The sequence below is a fragment of the Salvelinus fontinalis genome, chromosome 14, assembly GCF_029448725.1.
Source record: "Salvelinus fontinalis isolate EN_2023a chromosome 14, ASM2944872v1, whole genome shotgun sequence".
In the NCBI taxonomy this organism is placed as follows: Eukaryota; Metazoa; Chordata; class Actinopteri; order Salmoniformes; family Salmonidae; genus Salvelinus; species Salvelinus fontinalis.
This window is the reverse complement of record NC_074678.1, coordinates 53,742,462-53,757,164: the sequence shown is the minus strand read 5'-3', so window position 1 is coordinate 53,757,164 and position 14,703 is coordinate 53,742,462. Positions and strand designations below refer to the sequence as shown.

Below are 14,703 nucleotides of genomic sequence, written 5' to 3'. Positions count from 1 at the left end.
GTAACTGTAGTGTTAAAAAAAACTAAGGGCTGAGAATTGAAAAAAACGTATTAGACCATGAGGGAACATAAGTGGGCCTTGTCAGTTATCTTCAGAAAATATCATGGTGCTGGGTTTTAGGGTTCAAATCCTTAGTGGTCGCTCCTATCTAACAGTCCCACTGAGTAATCACTGTGTATTGTCAGTTTTGACAAGCTGCATTGACAGACCGGTTCGGCAGACTCTTCACCTTTTCATAGACACTGGAATGGAACAAAAAAGTCTGAGCTAACACTCACACTCGGGACAAACACCCGCATGCAGCTCTGCCTGCGAATGAAGTGAGATTTCTTAGAGGGGAAGTGTATGGGGTTTACCATTCCGACTGTTGAGCTTGACGGTATTGGAGGACAGCTGGATAGAAACACCGCCCTTGCTGGCCTGTGGAAATTTGAAATCCTGAACCTGGCCGTCCGTGCTGAGCACATACACATCCAGGACTTGGGTTTTGGTGATGAAGGGGGAAAAAAGAGACATGGAAAGAGAGAGACCGGGAGAGAGAGAGAGAGGTACCAGACGTTACAGTGTGTTTTGAGTAAGACGAGGGCAATAACAAATAAAAGAGAAAATGTTGATGCCAACGACGTGGTTGCTCACATTCCTAAGGCGAAGCAAGAGTGCGGGGGTGTTAGGTACTACAGCCACTGAAGACATTGTTCAAGTGATTCTATGCAACAACAATGTGCTGCCGAGTTAAAATGTCAGAACCAAGGTGATCCTTTAGCTCCTGTTGAGTCCCTTTTGTGGGATACAGTACACTTGTGAAAATCCAGTGAAAGACTGGATGTGCAAGATAAAACTGCAGCATTTGAATAAAAAAAAAGAAAGAAATGTAGTTTGCAATGCACAGTGAAACATTTGACGTTCATTCCCTCTCATGTCCCGAGAGCTTTGAGATTAAAGGAGGAGACAGGGTCTAACCACTGTTTTTACTAGGTCTCCGCAGTAGGGTGATGTTCACATGAATGTATAGAATTACATGGAGCAGACCTACGCATTTATAAACCAAGTCCTCCCAATCTAATAACCTGGGAATTGTCTGAAATTCATCACTTTGTTTTACATGTACATTGTGACTGAACTCATAGGACAGACTCATTTTCTTTCTCGACGTGAGTAGTTGAAATGTGCATACAGCATCAGAAACGACTGATTGCCGTTCAAATCACTGGCCGTGCTTTATTATTTGTTTACCGGGAATTCAATTACTTACCTATATTATCAGCGGGTACTTTCACAATAGCCGGCTCCATTAGGTTGTCGGCAAGGACGAACGCTCCTTCCTCTAGGGTATCGAGTAACATAGTAGCAGCATGTGTCTGTTCCGTGCTGTTCATATCATGCCAGGACTTCAGAGCCTCTGGTCTCAGAAGGTTGTCGACTGTGTCTACAATGGCCTGTGTCCATCAGAAAAAGAGACGTGTCAGCGATGCTGAAAACAAAGACAGTTTTCGACGCATTCGACGACAGTAATTGTCATGAGCAAAAACAAAGAGGGGAGGCAATACGAACAGCTTTGATAATGCATGGCGAAGCAATCCCCATTGACATATAATGGACGATCATAAAAAAAAAAAATATTTTGGGGGTTTAGAGTAAGTGCTAAACAAATGCTCCACACAAAGTATCTTCTCTGTATCGATGCGGTGTAAATTCTTGTGATTTGCTGTGCATTCAAGCAGATAATTGAATATGTTTAAAACTGAGGGGTGTTTCAATGTTTCTGGGACATTTTTATTATCAGCTAATCTTTATAATGTATTGTATAATAAACATTTACCACTATTAAACAGCTCAAATCATTGAGAAAACCAAAACATGATGCATTTTGAAATATTAAATCCAAGCTGTTTAGTCAGTCGCTAGCACTCGACAGGCAGTAGATAAAGTACATACAGACGCCAGTGGGATCTCCTAAAAAAATTATCAAATCAATCAGACTAATCAGGTAATCAATGGGGTTCCTCTAGCTAGCACGGATGGCTAATGTGACTTCCCATCAACTATATTGTATGTCAAATACTGCCGGCTCAGCGCTTTCTGAGGAACCCAACACAGCATCCCACTCACACACACTGTCATCTAGTCACATACATGTTTCAAATCTTCCCCATTCACTCTCACTAACAAAATATAGACCCACGTGCCACAGAAACAATTTGTAAGTCGCTCTGGATAAGAGCGTCTGCTAAATGACTTAAATGTAAATGTAAATGTAAACACAGAAGCATGCAACGCGCTGGAAATATGCACAAAAATATATATATAATATGAATGAGATGACGATAATGAGACATTTGGGGTGAAAGGGTAATAGGTATTAGCTAACATTCTTCTTTTGAACAAGTATGGCCATCTAAGGACTAATTAACCTGATCCATTTTAACACCGTCGCCGAGGATCGATCTGGATGTCAGAGAGCTTGACTGTGGAGGCAGGTGGAGAAGGATGCTGGGAAGTCCCTAATGGCCAGAGAAGGGATATGGCCAAAATACTTAGAGCGGGCAGGTCACTGGAACTATTAAATGGAGAAGGACACAAATTGGTTTGCCCCCCCCACCAGCCTTATTAGTCCAACGGAAAGCGCAGATTTGTGCCTCTAATTTATGACACAAATGAAAATCTGTGCCCTGATGACTGAACTGTCATGAATTAACATGCCGAAAGGTCAGAGTGTGGCCGAGGAAGACAACGGTTTGAATACATCACAGGTGGAACGAGAGTCTTAAGTACAGCTGTTCTTAGCACCGTAGCACAGTAATGGGCTTTTCTATTGAGGAGACTCGCAGAATCGGAGGTGACTGTAACAAGGAATGTGCTCCTTAAAAGACGCACAGGCTAACTTTATATCGGAAATTACCCATATTTTAGCCATGACATGCAGTTTGTGAATCACTGTGTTACCCATTTAGGCATGTACATTCTTAAAGCAAAAAGAGAACGGACCATTCAATGGAAGGCAAAGATACGCGAAAACAAAACAAAATCCTCCTGTATATTTAAGGGAGAAAAATAAGTTACATTAGTAACTGCCAATGATGTCTCTGCCACTTAGCGTGCACCTTTGGCACAATCATGGCTGTGTGGAAGCAATTACTCCAAAATGCAGGAAGCACAGAGCAAGGGGGGGGGGAGGCTACATGACAATACAGAGGGTACATGCTGCTGAGCAGGGGAGTGGAGGGGAGGAGAGGGAGGTGCGGAGAAGCAGAGTGTGGCACATTAGCATAGATCAGATACCTTCATGTATGCCCTGCATGTCCTTTCTCGCTTTTGAAGCTTTTTCATTAGGTAGAAAAAAAGATAAAACAAAGAAACACACAATTAGCAAAATGTAGAAGCTTGAGAACAAGTGTTCAAGGCTTCGATTCTCTTCTGACTGATCACCCCCCCCCCCCCCCCCCCCCCTTTCAGCTTTCTCCCTCCTAATGCTTTAGGCTACGCTACCTGCAGGTTCCAGAACAAAAGAGCCCTCACTTCCATTTGTGGCATGATGTAGTTCTCTCAAATACACCGGAGACTGCACAGAACAAGCCTTGGTTGAGGCAATTACAGCAATTACTTCAGGTGTACAAATATGTCAGGGAATAACAGTATCTTATTGCATTTCAGTACATATAATTTAATACCCTAATTGGTTTGCTGTTTCTTCATTTGCTTGAGTACATTTGTCTGACTTTGAAAGAAAGGGAGAGAGGAACAGACATAATGAGGAATATTAAGAAAAATATAACGACTAATTTCACTGACTAGAAGGAATCACATTTCTCCTAACTTGAAGCGGGAGACGGCTCAGAAGAGCATCACAAAACGTCTAGCGGTGACTCAGATCCAGAGGGATTGCCGGGTGGGGAGAAATGGCAATGCTATTTATCTCCATGAAGCACAGTACGTGATAGGGGGAATGAAGATTTCAAGTGGCAGCCATTTTGAAAGGGTGGAAATTCCGTTACCTTGTTAAAACTGCGGCCTGCAGAGTCTTTCTCGCTGGGTCTCAGCTCCTGAAGCTGAGCATCCAGGATGTCGACCAGCTGTTCCATCAGTCGGACTGACGAACTCACGTCGCCGGCAAAGATGGGTCCTTTGGTGTGCTTGGCCAGCTCGTTGGCCAGGTTAGCTGCATTCTCGCCACTACGGATCTGGAGCGATAAAAAATATATTTGTAACACTGAACCTGGTTCCTCTCTAGGTGTTTTCTTAGGCTACTTCTAGGGAGTTTTTTCTGGCCACTGCTTTTGCCTCTGCAATGCTAGCTATTTGGGATTTTAGAAATGTGATTGAATTTGATATTCTTACAGCCATGTTATAGGCTTAAGACTTGTTACAAGTATGAAAAAACCTTTATACTAAGGTATTTGTTATGGCTTTCTATGTTTTAAAATGGGCAGCAGAAATGGCTGGTAGTTCCAACTTTGCTAAGGACTGTACCCAGATCTGTTTGTGATCCTCTGAATATGGTTCTTAATGCTATTGGCTTAATCACATACAGATCTGGGACCAGACTAAGGGAATATTCCACCAGACTACGAGGCTCTCTCCCTCCCGTTCTGACGTGAGGTCATTCTAGGATGAGCTGCCCCATATAACGCCAGTCTGGAGAGATGGGTGACTAATTACACTTAATAACACTTCTAGGGGTGCTGTATTTCTCATTTGATGGTAGTGAACACAAGAGTACAAAATGATGAAGGGTCGTCCATCGTTCTTAAATTACAACACATTCTATGTCTGAGTCACTTATCAGAACAAACAGCAGACAGCGCAACCTAGTGGACGGCCCGGGGCTATTTTGACTCTTTTATCATCATAAATGGTGGATGATACAATTATTACAGTGCAGTGCTTGAATTGAGCCAGTTCAAACTGGTATAGATTACCGGCACCTCTTATAATATATAACATTTGAGCACCACTACTGTAAGATTAAAATGATTACAGGAACCATTTTCATTCCACTTCAAGCACCGCAGTACCTACAGTATTTTAAGGGAATTAGTACATTTACTTACAGTTGAAGTCAGAAGTTTACATACACCTTAGCCAAATACATTTAAATTCTGATTTTCACAATTCCTGACATTTAATCCTCGAATTCCCTGTCTTAGGTCAGTTAGGATCACCACTTTATTTTAAGAATGTGAAATGTCAGAATAATAGAGAGAATGATTTATTTCAGCTTTTATTTCTTTGATCACATTCCCAGTGGGTCAGAAGTTTACATACACCCAATTAGTATTTAGTAGCATTGCCTTTATATTGTTTAACTTGGGTCAAACATTTCAGGTAGCTTTCCACAAGCTTCCCACAATAAATTGGGTGAATTTTGGCCCAATCCTCCTGACAGAGCTGGTGTAACAGTCAGGTTTGTAGGCCTCCTTGTTTATACACACTTTTTCAGGTCCACCCACACATCTTCTATGGGACTGGGGTCAGGGCTTTGTGATGACCACTCCAATACCTTGACTTTGTTGTCCTTAAGCCATTTTGCAACTTTGGAAGTATGCTTGGGGTAATTGTCCATTTGGAAGACCCATTTGCGACCAAGCTTTAACTTCCTGACTGATGTCTTGAGATGTTGCTTCAATATATCCACATAATTTCCCTTCCTAATGATGCCATCTATTTTGTGAAGTGCACCAGTCCCTCCTGCAGCAAAGCACCCCCACAACATGATGCTACCACCCCTGTGCTTCACGATTGGGATGGTGTTCTTCGGCTTGCAAGCCTCCCCCTTTTTCCTCCAAACAAAACAATGGTCATTACGGCCAAACAGTTCTATTTTTGTTTCATTAGACCAGAGGACATTTCTCCAAAAAGCACAATCTTTGTCCCCATGTGCAGTTGCAAACCGTAGTCCGGCTTTTTTATGGCGGTTTTGAAGCAGTGGCTTCTTCCTTGCTGAGCGACCTTTCAGGTTATGTTGATATAGGACTCGTTTTACTGTGGATGTAGATACATTTGTACCTGTTTCCTCCAGCATCTTCACAAGGTCCTTTGCCGTTGATCTGGGATTGATTAGCACTTTTCACACCAAAGTACGTTAATCTCTAGGAAACAGAATGCATCTCCTTCCTGAGCGGTATGACGGCTGTGTGGTCCCATGGTGTTTATAATAGCGTACTATTGTTTGTACAGATGAACATGGTACCTTCAGGCGTTTGGAAATTGCTCCCAATGATGAACCAGACTTGTGGAGGTCTACAATTTTTTTTCTGAGGTCTTGGCTGATTTCTTTTGATTTTCCCATGATGTCAAGCAAAGAGGCACTGAGTTTGAAGGTAGGCCTTAAAATGCATCCACAGGTACACCTCCAATTGACTCAAATTATGTCAATTAGCCTATCAGAAGCTTCTAAATATATGACATCATTTTCTGGAATTTTCCAACCTGATTAAAGGCACAGTCAACTTAGTGTATGCAAACTTCTGACCCACTGGAATTGTGATACAGTGAATTATAAGTTAAATAATCTGTCTGTAAACAATTGTTGGAGAAATGACTTGTGTCATGCACAAAGTAGATGTCCTAACCGACTTGCCAAATCTATAGTTTGTTAACAATACATTGGTGGAGTGGTTGAAAAACAAGTTGTAATGACTCCAACCTAAGTGTATGTAAACTTCTGACTGTATACTGTAGCTCAAAACATTGAGGTAGTACAGACCATACATACCTTCTGCGCTACTTGGTTGACCCAGTGGGAAGTGCAGTTGCTGAGATCAGGGCCCTTTGGGTGCCAGGCCCCCGTGGCAAGTACACATAAATAAGAGGCGGTGCCTGTCAGGAAAATACATTTACAATAGCTCAGTTATATAAGATATATATATATTAGAAACTACATTGGATTATGTCATGTTATATTAGCCATATACCTCATCGTGTTAAAACAATCTAACCTCCAAAATCCTACATACACTGCATTTAATTGTTGTCTTCACATCAATAGCTGGTAATTTACCATAAATACTGACTATATACTCCCAGTGCCAGTTTCCCTACAAATTAAGTAATAATAAGACTTTTCCTTCCGTTCCAATTACACCAACGTCTAATGAACCCTGAATGATAACACAATTTCACACACAATCCAATAAGGCCTGAACATCTTCAATCAAGCTTGGGGAAACAGCTGAGCCAGTTCCCTTCAACACAATGGCTGCACATTGCTAAAGACTATTTTGACCTATAACAATGCAGTGAATTATTGACACAACTGTGAGAACACTAAATCGTGTTGATTCCCTATACAGTCCTGCACGAATTGAATCTATCAATAAATGATCGTCAGAAACAATAACATACAGTACAGGTAACAAAAACACACGAGCGATCTCATCTCTCCAACCACACATCATGGTGATAAACAGTAGCTAATGCCCTAAGGTAAACCCTCTGCTTACCTCGGGTCCCCTTGGGGCAAGGCCTCTCTACTAACATGCCCCTCTGGGTCTGAGGCCACACGATGTCCCTCTTTTCCGTGGTCTCACAGAAGCGCTCCGGTAGGGGGAAGGACTCCAGAGGCGGCTGGGCGGTGGTCTGGGGAATCTCCAGAGGGGGTTTGGGCCCTCCTCTGTTGTTACCCTCCTTTGGCCCTGTTGTGGTCATGGTGTTTGCTACGCCTTTGTTGCGTGCTGCCGTGGTGGTTGTTGTGGTGGTTGTCGTTCGGAGAGGCTCAGCCGGCGCCGAGGTCGCTTCGGAGAGAGGTGGCGCTGGGGAGAAAATGATAACGTGGTCTCATTTTAGCTCGCCCAAGTCTTTCTGTTCTCCTTCTTTCAAAACACACCTGGTACAAAGCTGGCTACACACAATGGTGGCTACACACAAATGGGGAGCTGGGAGTGCTTTGTGCAAATATATTTGCTTTCCCCTGGACTATATCTTATTCAAGGCACTCAGTCTGCGCCGAACAAGACAATAATTACCGTAACATCTTCCTGCCTGGCAGTCACTCTTGCCTGAGAGACTATGAGGCACGGCTGATTACATTTTGACAGAGAAACAAGGAGCCTGTGTGTGTCGTTTTGTTGTCGGAACATTCATTCAGTGTTTTTTTTTTCCTTACTCACCCCACATTTTGATGAAGCCGGTATGTGTTATGTGCCAAGGGCAAAAACAATACGTTTCAGTCAGGAGAGCAAAGGAAACACCACATTCAAATGCATCCCTCCTTCCCTTCTGAAGTAATCACAGCTCGGGAATTGGTTGGATTGTTGAAAGCAATAGGTTGGCGACCTTGCTTACACCTACCCATCACGTATAGATCTGTGCTTACCTCGAGGAAACAAGGATGAAATTATACATTTCTGAAGTATTACAACAGGGCCTATGGCTATCATTTCTTTTGTTGTATTAGTGCTATTATAACTGTATGATCCAGTGAAACGGTGATAACCATAAACCAGTCTTTTGCTATACATCTGTTCACATCTCAAGGTACTGAAGCGAGAGTTTAGCAATATAATACAATTTTGAACACGAAATGATGTGCGAGGAATTTTATCCCTTTTAATAATCCCATTAAGTTGTCCGTAACATGGAGGACTTTAAAGTGGTATTTTCTGTTGCTGTTTCCCCCCCCGTAAATTCACGCAAATTCACTTAAACAACTACTGAGCTCACTGAGTAAGAGTGAGAAGCTCTCGCTTCCAGGCTTGGAGGGAAGACAGACATCACCACCATATCTATCGCTTCAATTGGATAATGGGACTGGGCTGATGGAAATAGTTTGTCTGGCAGCGCCCCCATGGTGTGGATGGAAGACTTCAGCACAGCCCAGGCTGAAGGGATCCCTCTTTGAGGTTGGCTGGTTAGCTTGCTACCTGCTGCGAGTTAGTCTCTATTGACCATTGGAGACAAGTCAATGCGCTTCCTGCCTAGCGGGAGCCCAAGCGGGTCCGCAATGGCATTCTATTCCCTACATAGTTCAATACATTTGACATGAGCCCTGTAGGCCCTGGTCAAAATTAGTGCACTATATAGAGAACAGGGTGCCATTTGGGAAGCACCCCAGTCTTGGCTTCAGTAACTGCCTGTACATGATGCTTCCTGACTGAGACACAGACCTGGAATGGTGACATGGAGAAGTTCTCAGCTGACTGGATGTTTTGATACGGAGCTTGATGGTACATTTGGCTGTAATATACAAGCATCATTTTAAAGCCCAGATAAACTACTGAAAAAAACTATTCAGTCCTTTGTATTTCACATATACTGGCCACATGTAGAGTAGCTACCTCTGCAGGTCTAATAGTTGAACATTGCTTGACACGTAATTGGTGTATTATCAACAGTATTTACATCATGTTAGGCTAGGCGGTAGTTGGAGAACAGCCACGAATGATGAAAGTCCTCTCTATACTGTTTGGATGAGAAAATGTTTACATCTTTTCCTCCTTTAGACAAAAGGAGGAAAACACAACATGAATCCTTGATGTTCAGAGTTATTTTAGATGAGGGGTTCACTCCCCAACACAGCGAGATGCACGTGCAGTGCTCTGATTCAAATACATTCCTTGAGCATGTTAGCTAATGATATTATGTTCACACCTCTCTTCAGTGAGCAGATCCTTGTACAGGCTCGCTGTAGTACTCTAACTCCTTGCTCTAGTTATGGTCATTTCCATGTAAAAGGACCCTTAGGCACCAACATTTGAAGTTCACAGGAGCATGTTCAATCTAGTGTCAAATGAAAGCTAAGGGTCTGGATTTTTGAGAAATTAAAGCATACATACATTTTTCATTAATATTAAATATGAGGAATAAGCCAAGGCTTTGATTTCTGGTCAAACAGACGGAAAAGGGGTATTCGACCATCTACCATAACAAGTCTTAAAACGTAGTATAAATACAACAACAACAATCATGTTGAAGTAAAGACCCCTGCCAACTTATATCAATACATATTTAGTTTGAGATATGATTTGCCTTCTGTAAGTTTAAGAAAAATTGCTATGTGCTTTGAAATTCCGTTACCAAAACCCTCATATCTTTATAAGTTCACGGAAGTAAAAAGTAAAGGTAGACTTGCCAATTAGTTATGATGCTTTTACTGATATGTGTTTTGTATTTTCCAAATTCTGGTGGCCTCCCGAGTGGCACAGCATCGCAGTGCTAGCTGTGCCACTAGAGATTCTGGGTTTGAGTCCAGGCTCTGTCGCAGCCGACCGGATGTCCCATAGGGCGGTGCACAATTGGCCCAGCGTCGTCGGGTTAGGGGAGGGTTTGGCCAGGGCGGCTTTACTTGGCTCATCGTGCTGTAGCGACTCCTTGTGGTGGGCTGAGAGTCTGCAGGCTGACTCCAGTCGTCACTTGAACGGTGTTTCCTCAGACACACTGGTGCAGCTGGCTTCCGGGTTAAGTAGGCGGGTGTTAAGGACGCATGACTCGACCTTCGCCTCTCCTAAACCCATTGGGGAGTTTCAGCAAGACGAGATCGCAACTGAATATCACGAAAAGGGGGGTGTTAAAAACGTCCAATTGAAGTCTGTTACTACAATCTGTTGCCTGGGTTTTCAGCACAATAACAGTGATGCAATTAAATGAGGCTAGGCTAACTGACTGTGGAGCGGAGCGAAATAGACAAAAATCCATATCACGATAAATTGACTGAATCAATACGATAACTATACATAGAACAATAAGTAAATAATAATGTGCACACTTTTTTTTATTACCCTTCAAACTACTAGTGCTAGATCGAATGTTGTAGCTATCAATTGTCCCAACAATCACCCATATTAGCAAACATCATTTTAAACTTCACATTTTTTCTATTAAAGACTTATTATCATAATGAACGATATCAGCAAAATGTCCAGGATAATTGGACGGTGTCGATGATTTTCGGTTCATTGTTCCAGCTCCAAAACTGAGTAGAATTCTTTCTCCTCTAGAACTCTCCATTAGAAGGTACACAATATATACAAAAGTACTTGGACACCCCTTCAAATTGGTGGATTAGGCCACACCCATTGCTAACAACTGTATAAAATTGAGCACACAGCCATACAATGTCCATAAATCAAATGTAATTTGTCACATACACATGGTTAGCAGATGATGATGTGAGTGTAGCGAAATGCTTGTGCTTCTAGTTCCGACCATGCAGTAATATCTAACAAGTAATCTAACAATTTCTCAACAACTACCTTATACACACAAGTGTAAAATAATTAATAAGAATATGTACATATAAATAAATGGATTAGCGATGGCCAAATGGCATAGGCAGGATGCAGTAGATGGTATAGAGTACAGAATATACATACAGTATGAGATGAGTAATGTAGGGTATGTAAACATTATATAAAGTGGCATTGTGTAAAGTGACTAGCGATACATTTTACATTAAATCCAACTATTAATTAATAAAGTGGCTAGAGATTTGAGTCAGTATGTTGGCAGCAGCCACTCAATGTTAGTGATGGCTGTTTAACAGTCTGATGCCCTTGAGATAGAAGCTGTTTTTCAGTCTCTCGGTCCCAGCTTTGATGCACCTGTACTGATGTCGCATTCTGGATGATAGTGGGGTGAACAGGCAGTGGCTCGGGTGGTTGTTGTCCTTGATGGTCTTTTTGGCCTTCCTGTGACATCGGGTGGTGTAGGTGTCCTGAAGGGCAGGTAGTTTGCCCCCAGTGATGTGTTGTGCAGACCTCACTACCCTCTGGAGAGCCTTGCTGTTGTGGGCGGAGCAGTTGCCGTACCAGGCGGTGATACAGCCCGACAGGATGCTCTCAATTGTGCATCTGTAAAAGTCTGTGAGTGTTTTGGTGACAAGCCAAAATTCTTCAGCCTCCTGAGGTTGAAGAGACGCTGTTGAGCCTTCTTCACCACGCTGTCTGTGTGGGTGGACCATTTCAGTTTGTCCGTGATGTATACGCCAAGGAACTTAAAACTTTCCACCTTCTCCACTACATCCACTGTTCCGTCGATGTGGATAGGGGGGTGCTCCCTCTGCTGTTTCCTGAAGTCTACGATCATCTCCATTGTTTTGTTGACGTTGAGTGTGAGGTTATTTTCCTGACACCACACTCCAAGGGCCCTCACCTCCTCCCTGTAGGCCGTCTCGTCGCTGTTGGTAATCAAGCCTACCACTGTAGTGTCATCTGTAAACTTGATGATTGAGTTGGAGGCGTGCATGGCCACTCAATCATGGGTGAACAGGGAGTACAGGAGAGGGCTGAGAACGCACCCTTGTGGGGCCCCAGTGTTGAGGATCAACGGGCTGGAGATGTTGTTTCCTACCCTCATCACCTGGAGGCGGCCCGTCAGGAAGTCCAGGACCCAGTTGCACAGGGCGGGGTCGAGACCCAGGCACTCGAGCTTAATGGCGAGTTTGGAGGGTACTATGGTGTTAAATGCTGAGCTGTAGTCGATGAACAGCCTTCTTACAAAGGTATTCCTTTGTATTAGGGCAGTGTGCAGTGTGATTGTGATTGCGTCGTCTGTGGACCTATTGGGGCGGTAAGCAAATTGGAGTGGGTCTAGGGTGTCAGGTAGGGTGGAGGTTATATGGTCCTTGACTAGTCTCTAAAAGCACTTCATGATGACGGAAGTGAGTGCTATGGGGCGATAGTCGTTTAGCTCAGGTACCTTAGCTTTCCTGGGAACAGGAACAATGGTGGCCCTCTTGAAGCATGTGGGAACAACAGACTGGGATAGGGATTGATTGAATATGTCCTTATATGTCCTGGGCCGGCAGCCTTGCGAGGGTTAACACGTTTAAATGTTTCACTCACGTGGGCTGCGGTAAAGGAGAGTCTGCAGGTTTTGGTAGCGGGCTGTGTCGGTGGCACTGTATTGTCCTCAAAGCGAGCAAAGAAGTTGTTTGTTTGTCTGGGAGAAAGACATCGGGTTCCGCGACGGGGCTGGTTTTCTTTTGTAGTCCGTGATTGACTGTAGACCCTGTCACATACGTCTTGTGTCTGAGCTGTTGAATTGTGACTCTACTTTGTCTCTATACTGACGCTTAGCTTATTTGATTGCCTTGCGGAGGGAATAGCTACACTGTTTGTATTCGGTCATGTTTCCGGTCGCCTTTCCCTGATTAAAAGCAGTGGTTTGCGCTTTCAGTTTTGCGCGAATGCTGCCATCAATCCACGGTTTCTGGTTGGGGAAGGTTTTAATTATCGCTGTGGGTACAACATCACCGATGCACTTACTAATAAACTCGCTCACCGAATCAGCGTATACATCGATGTTGTTCAACGCTATCCGGAACATATCCCTGTCCACGTGATTGAAGTAATCCTGAAGCGTGGAATCAGATTGGTTGGACCAGCGTTGAACAGACCTGAGCACGGGCATTTCCTGTTTTCGTTTCTGTCTGTAGGCTGGGAGCAACAAAATGGAGTTGTTGTCAGATTTGCTGAAAGGAAGGCGAGGGAGGGCTTTGTATGCGTCGCGGAAGTTCCTCGCGGAGGAACAATGATCCAGAATTTTTCCAGCCCGTTGCGCATTCGATATGCTGATAAAATTTAGGGAGCCTTGTTTTCAGATTAGCCTTGTTAAAATCCCCAGCTACAATAAATGCAGGCTCAGGATGTGGTTTCCAGTTTACATAGAGTCCAATGAAGTTCTTTCAGGGCCATCTAGGTGTCTCCTTGGGGGGGGGGGTTTGTACACGACTGTGATTATAATCAAAGAGAATTCTCTTGATAGATAATGCGGTCGGCATTTGATTGTAAGGAATTCTAGGTCAGGTGAACAAAAGGACTTGAGTTCCTGTATGTTGTTATGATCACACCACGACTCGTTAATCATAAGGCATACATCCCCGCCCTTCTTCTTACCAGAGAGATGCTTGTTTCTGTCGGCGTGATGCATGAAGAAACCAGGTGGCTGTACCAACTCTGATAACGTATCCCGAGCGAGCCATGTTTCCGTGAAACAGAGAATGTTACAAGCTCGGATTTCTTCTACCTTGTTGTCAAGAGACTGGACATTGGCTAGTAGTATACTCAGGAGTGGTGGGCGATGTGCCCATCTACGGAGCCTGACAAAAAGACCGCTCCGTCTGCCCCTTCCGCGGCGCCGTTGTTTTGGGTCACCTGCTGGGATCCGATCCATTGTCCTGGGTGGTGGACCAAACAGAGGATCCTCTTCGGGAAAGTCGTATTGCTGGTCATAATGTTGACGTTATGTTGACGTTTCTCTTACATCCAATAGTTTCTCCCGGCTGTACGTAATAAGACTTCCTGGGGTAAAAGTGTAAGAAATAATAAATAAAGAAACTAAATAATGCATAGTTTCCTAAGAACGGGAAGCGAGGCGGCCATCTCTGTCGGCGCCATAGAAATGGCAGTAGAATGGCCTTATCGAGGAGCTCATTGACTTCCAACCGTCATAGGATGCCACCGTTCCAACAAGTCAGTTCGTAAAATTTCTGTCCTGCTAGATCTTCCCTGGTCAACTATAAGTGCTGTTATTGTGAAGTGGAAGCATCTAGGAGCAACAACGGCTCAGCCGCGAACAGTTCTTGTGCTTCCAGAGGCAGTTTGGAACTCGGTAGTGAGTGTTGCAACCAAGGCCACACAAACTCACAGGACAGGACTGCTGAGGGTTGAAGCGCGTAGCGTGTAAAAATTGTCTGTCCTTAGTTGCAACACTCACTACCGAGTTCCAAACTGCCTCTGGAAGCACAAGAACTGTTCGTTGGGAGCTTCT

The 14,703-nt window shown here is 43.7% G+C and overlaps 1 protein-coding gene across 21 annotated transcripts in view; it reads right to left on the bottom strand.

The window, feature by feature from the left end:
- The window catches only part of adgrl2a (adhesion G protein-coupled receptor L2a), a 177,242-nt gene that overhangs the window by 33,414 nt on the left and 129,125 nt on the right, over positions 1–14,703 (bottom strand). For 15 of the 21 annotated variants that reach the window (XR_008752843.1, XM_055862295.1, XM_055862290.1 and 12 more), the window contains 6 exons: positions 7,440–7,748; positions 6,713–6,816; positions 3,993–4,178; positions 3,280–3,318; positions 1,253–1,436; positions 357–479 (listed from right to left, as the gene is read on the bottom strand). Coding sequence is in view for 20 of the 21 variants with exons in the window: in XM_055862295.1 (XP_055718270.1) it covers positions 357–479; positions 1,253–1,436; positions 3,280–3,318; positions 3,993–4,178; positions 6,713–6,816; positions 7,440–7,748 (945 nt within the window). In the remaining variant the exon portion in view is untranslated. The remainder of the gene's footprint in view (positions 1–356; positions 480–1,252; positions 1,437–3,279; positions 3,319–3,992; positions 4,179–6,712; positions 6,817–7,439; positions 7,749–14,703) is intronic. The other 6 variants (XM_055862279.1, XM_055862296.1, XM_055862282.1 and 3 more) reach the window with 1 other exon arrangement.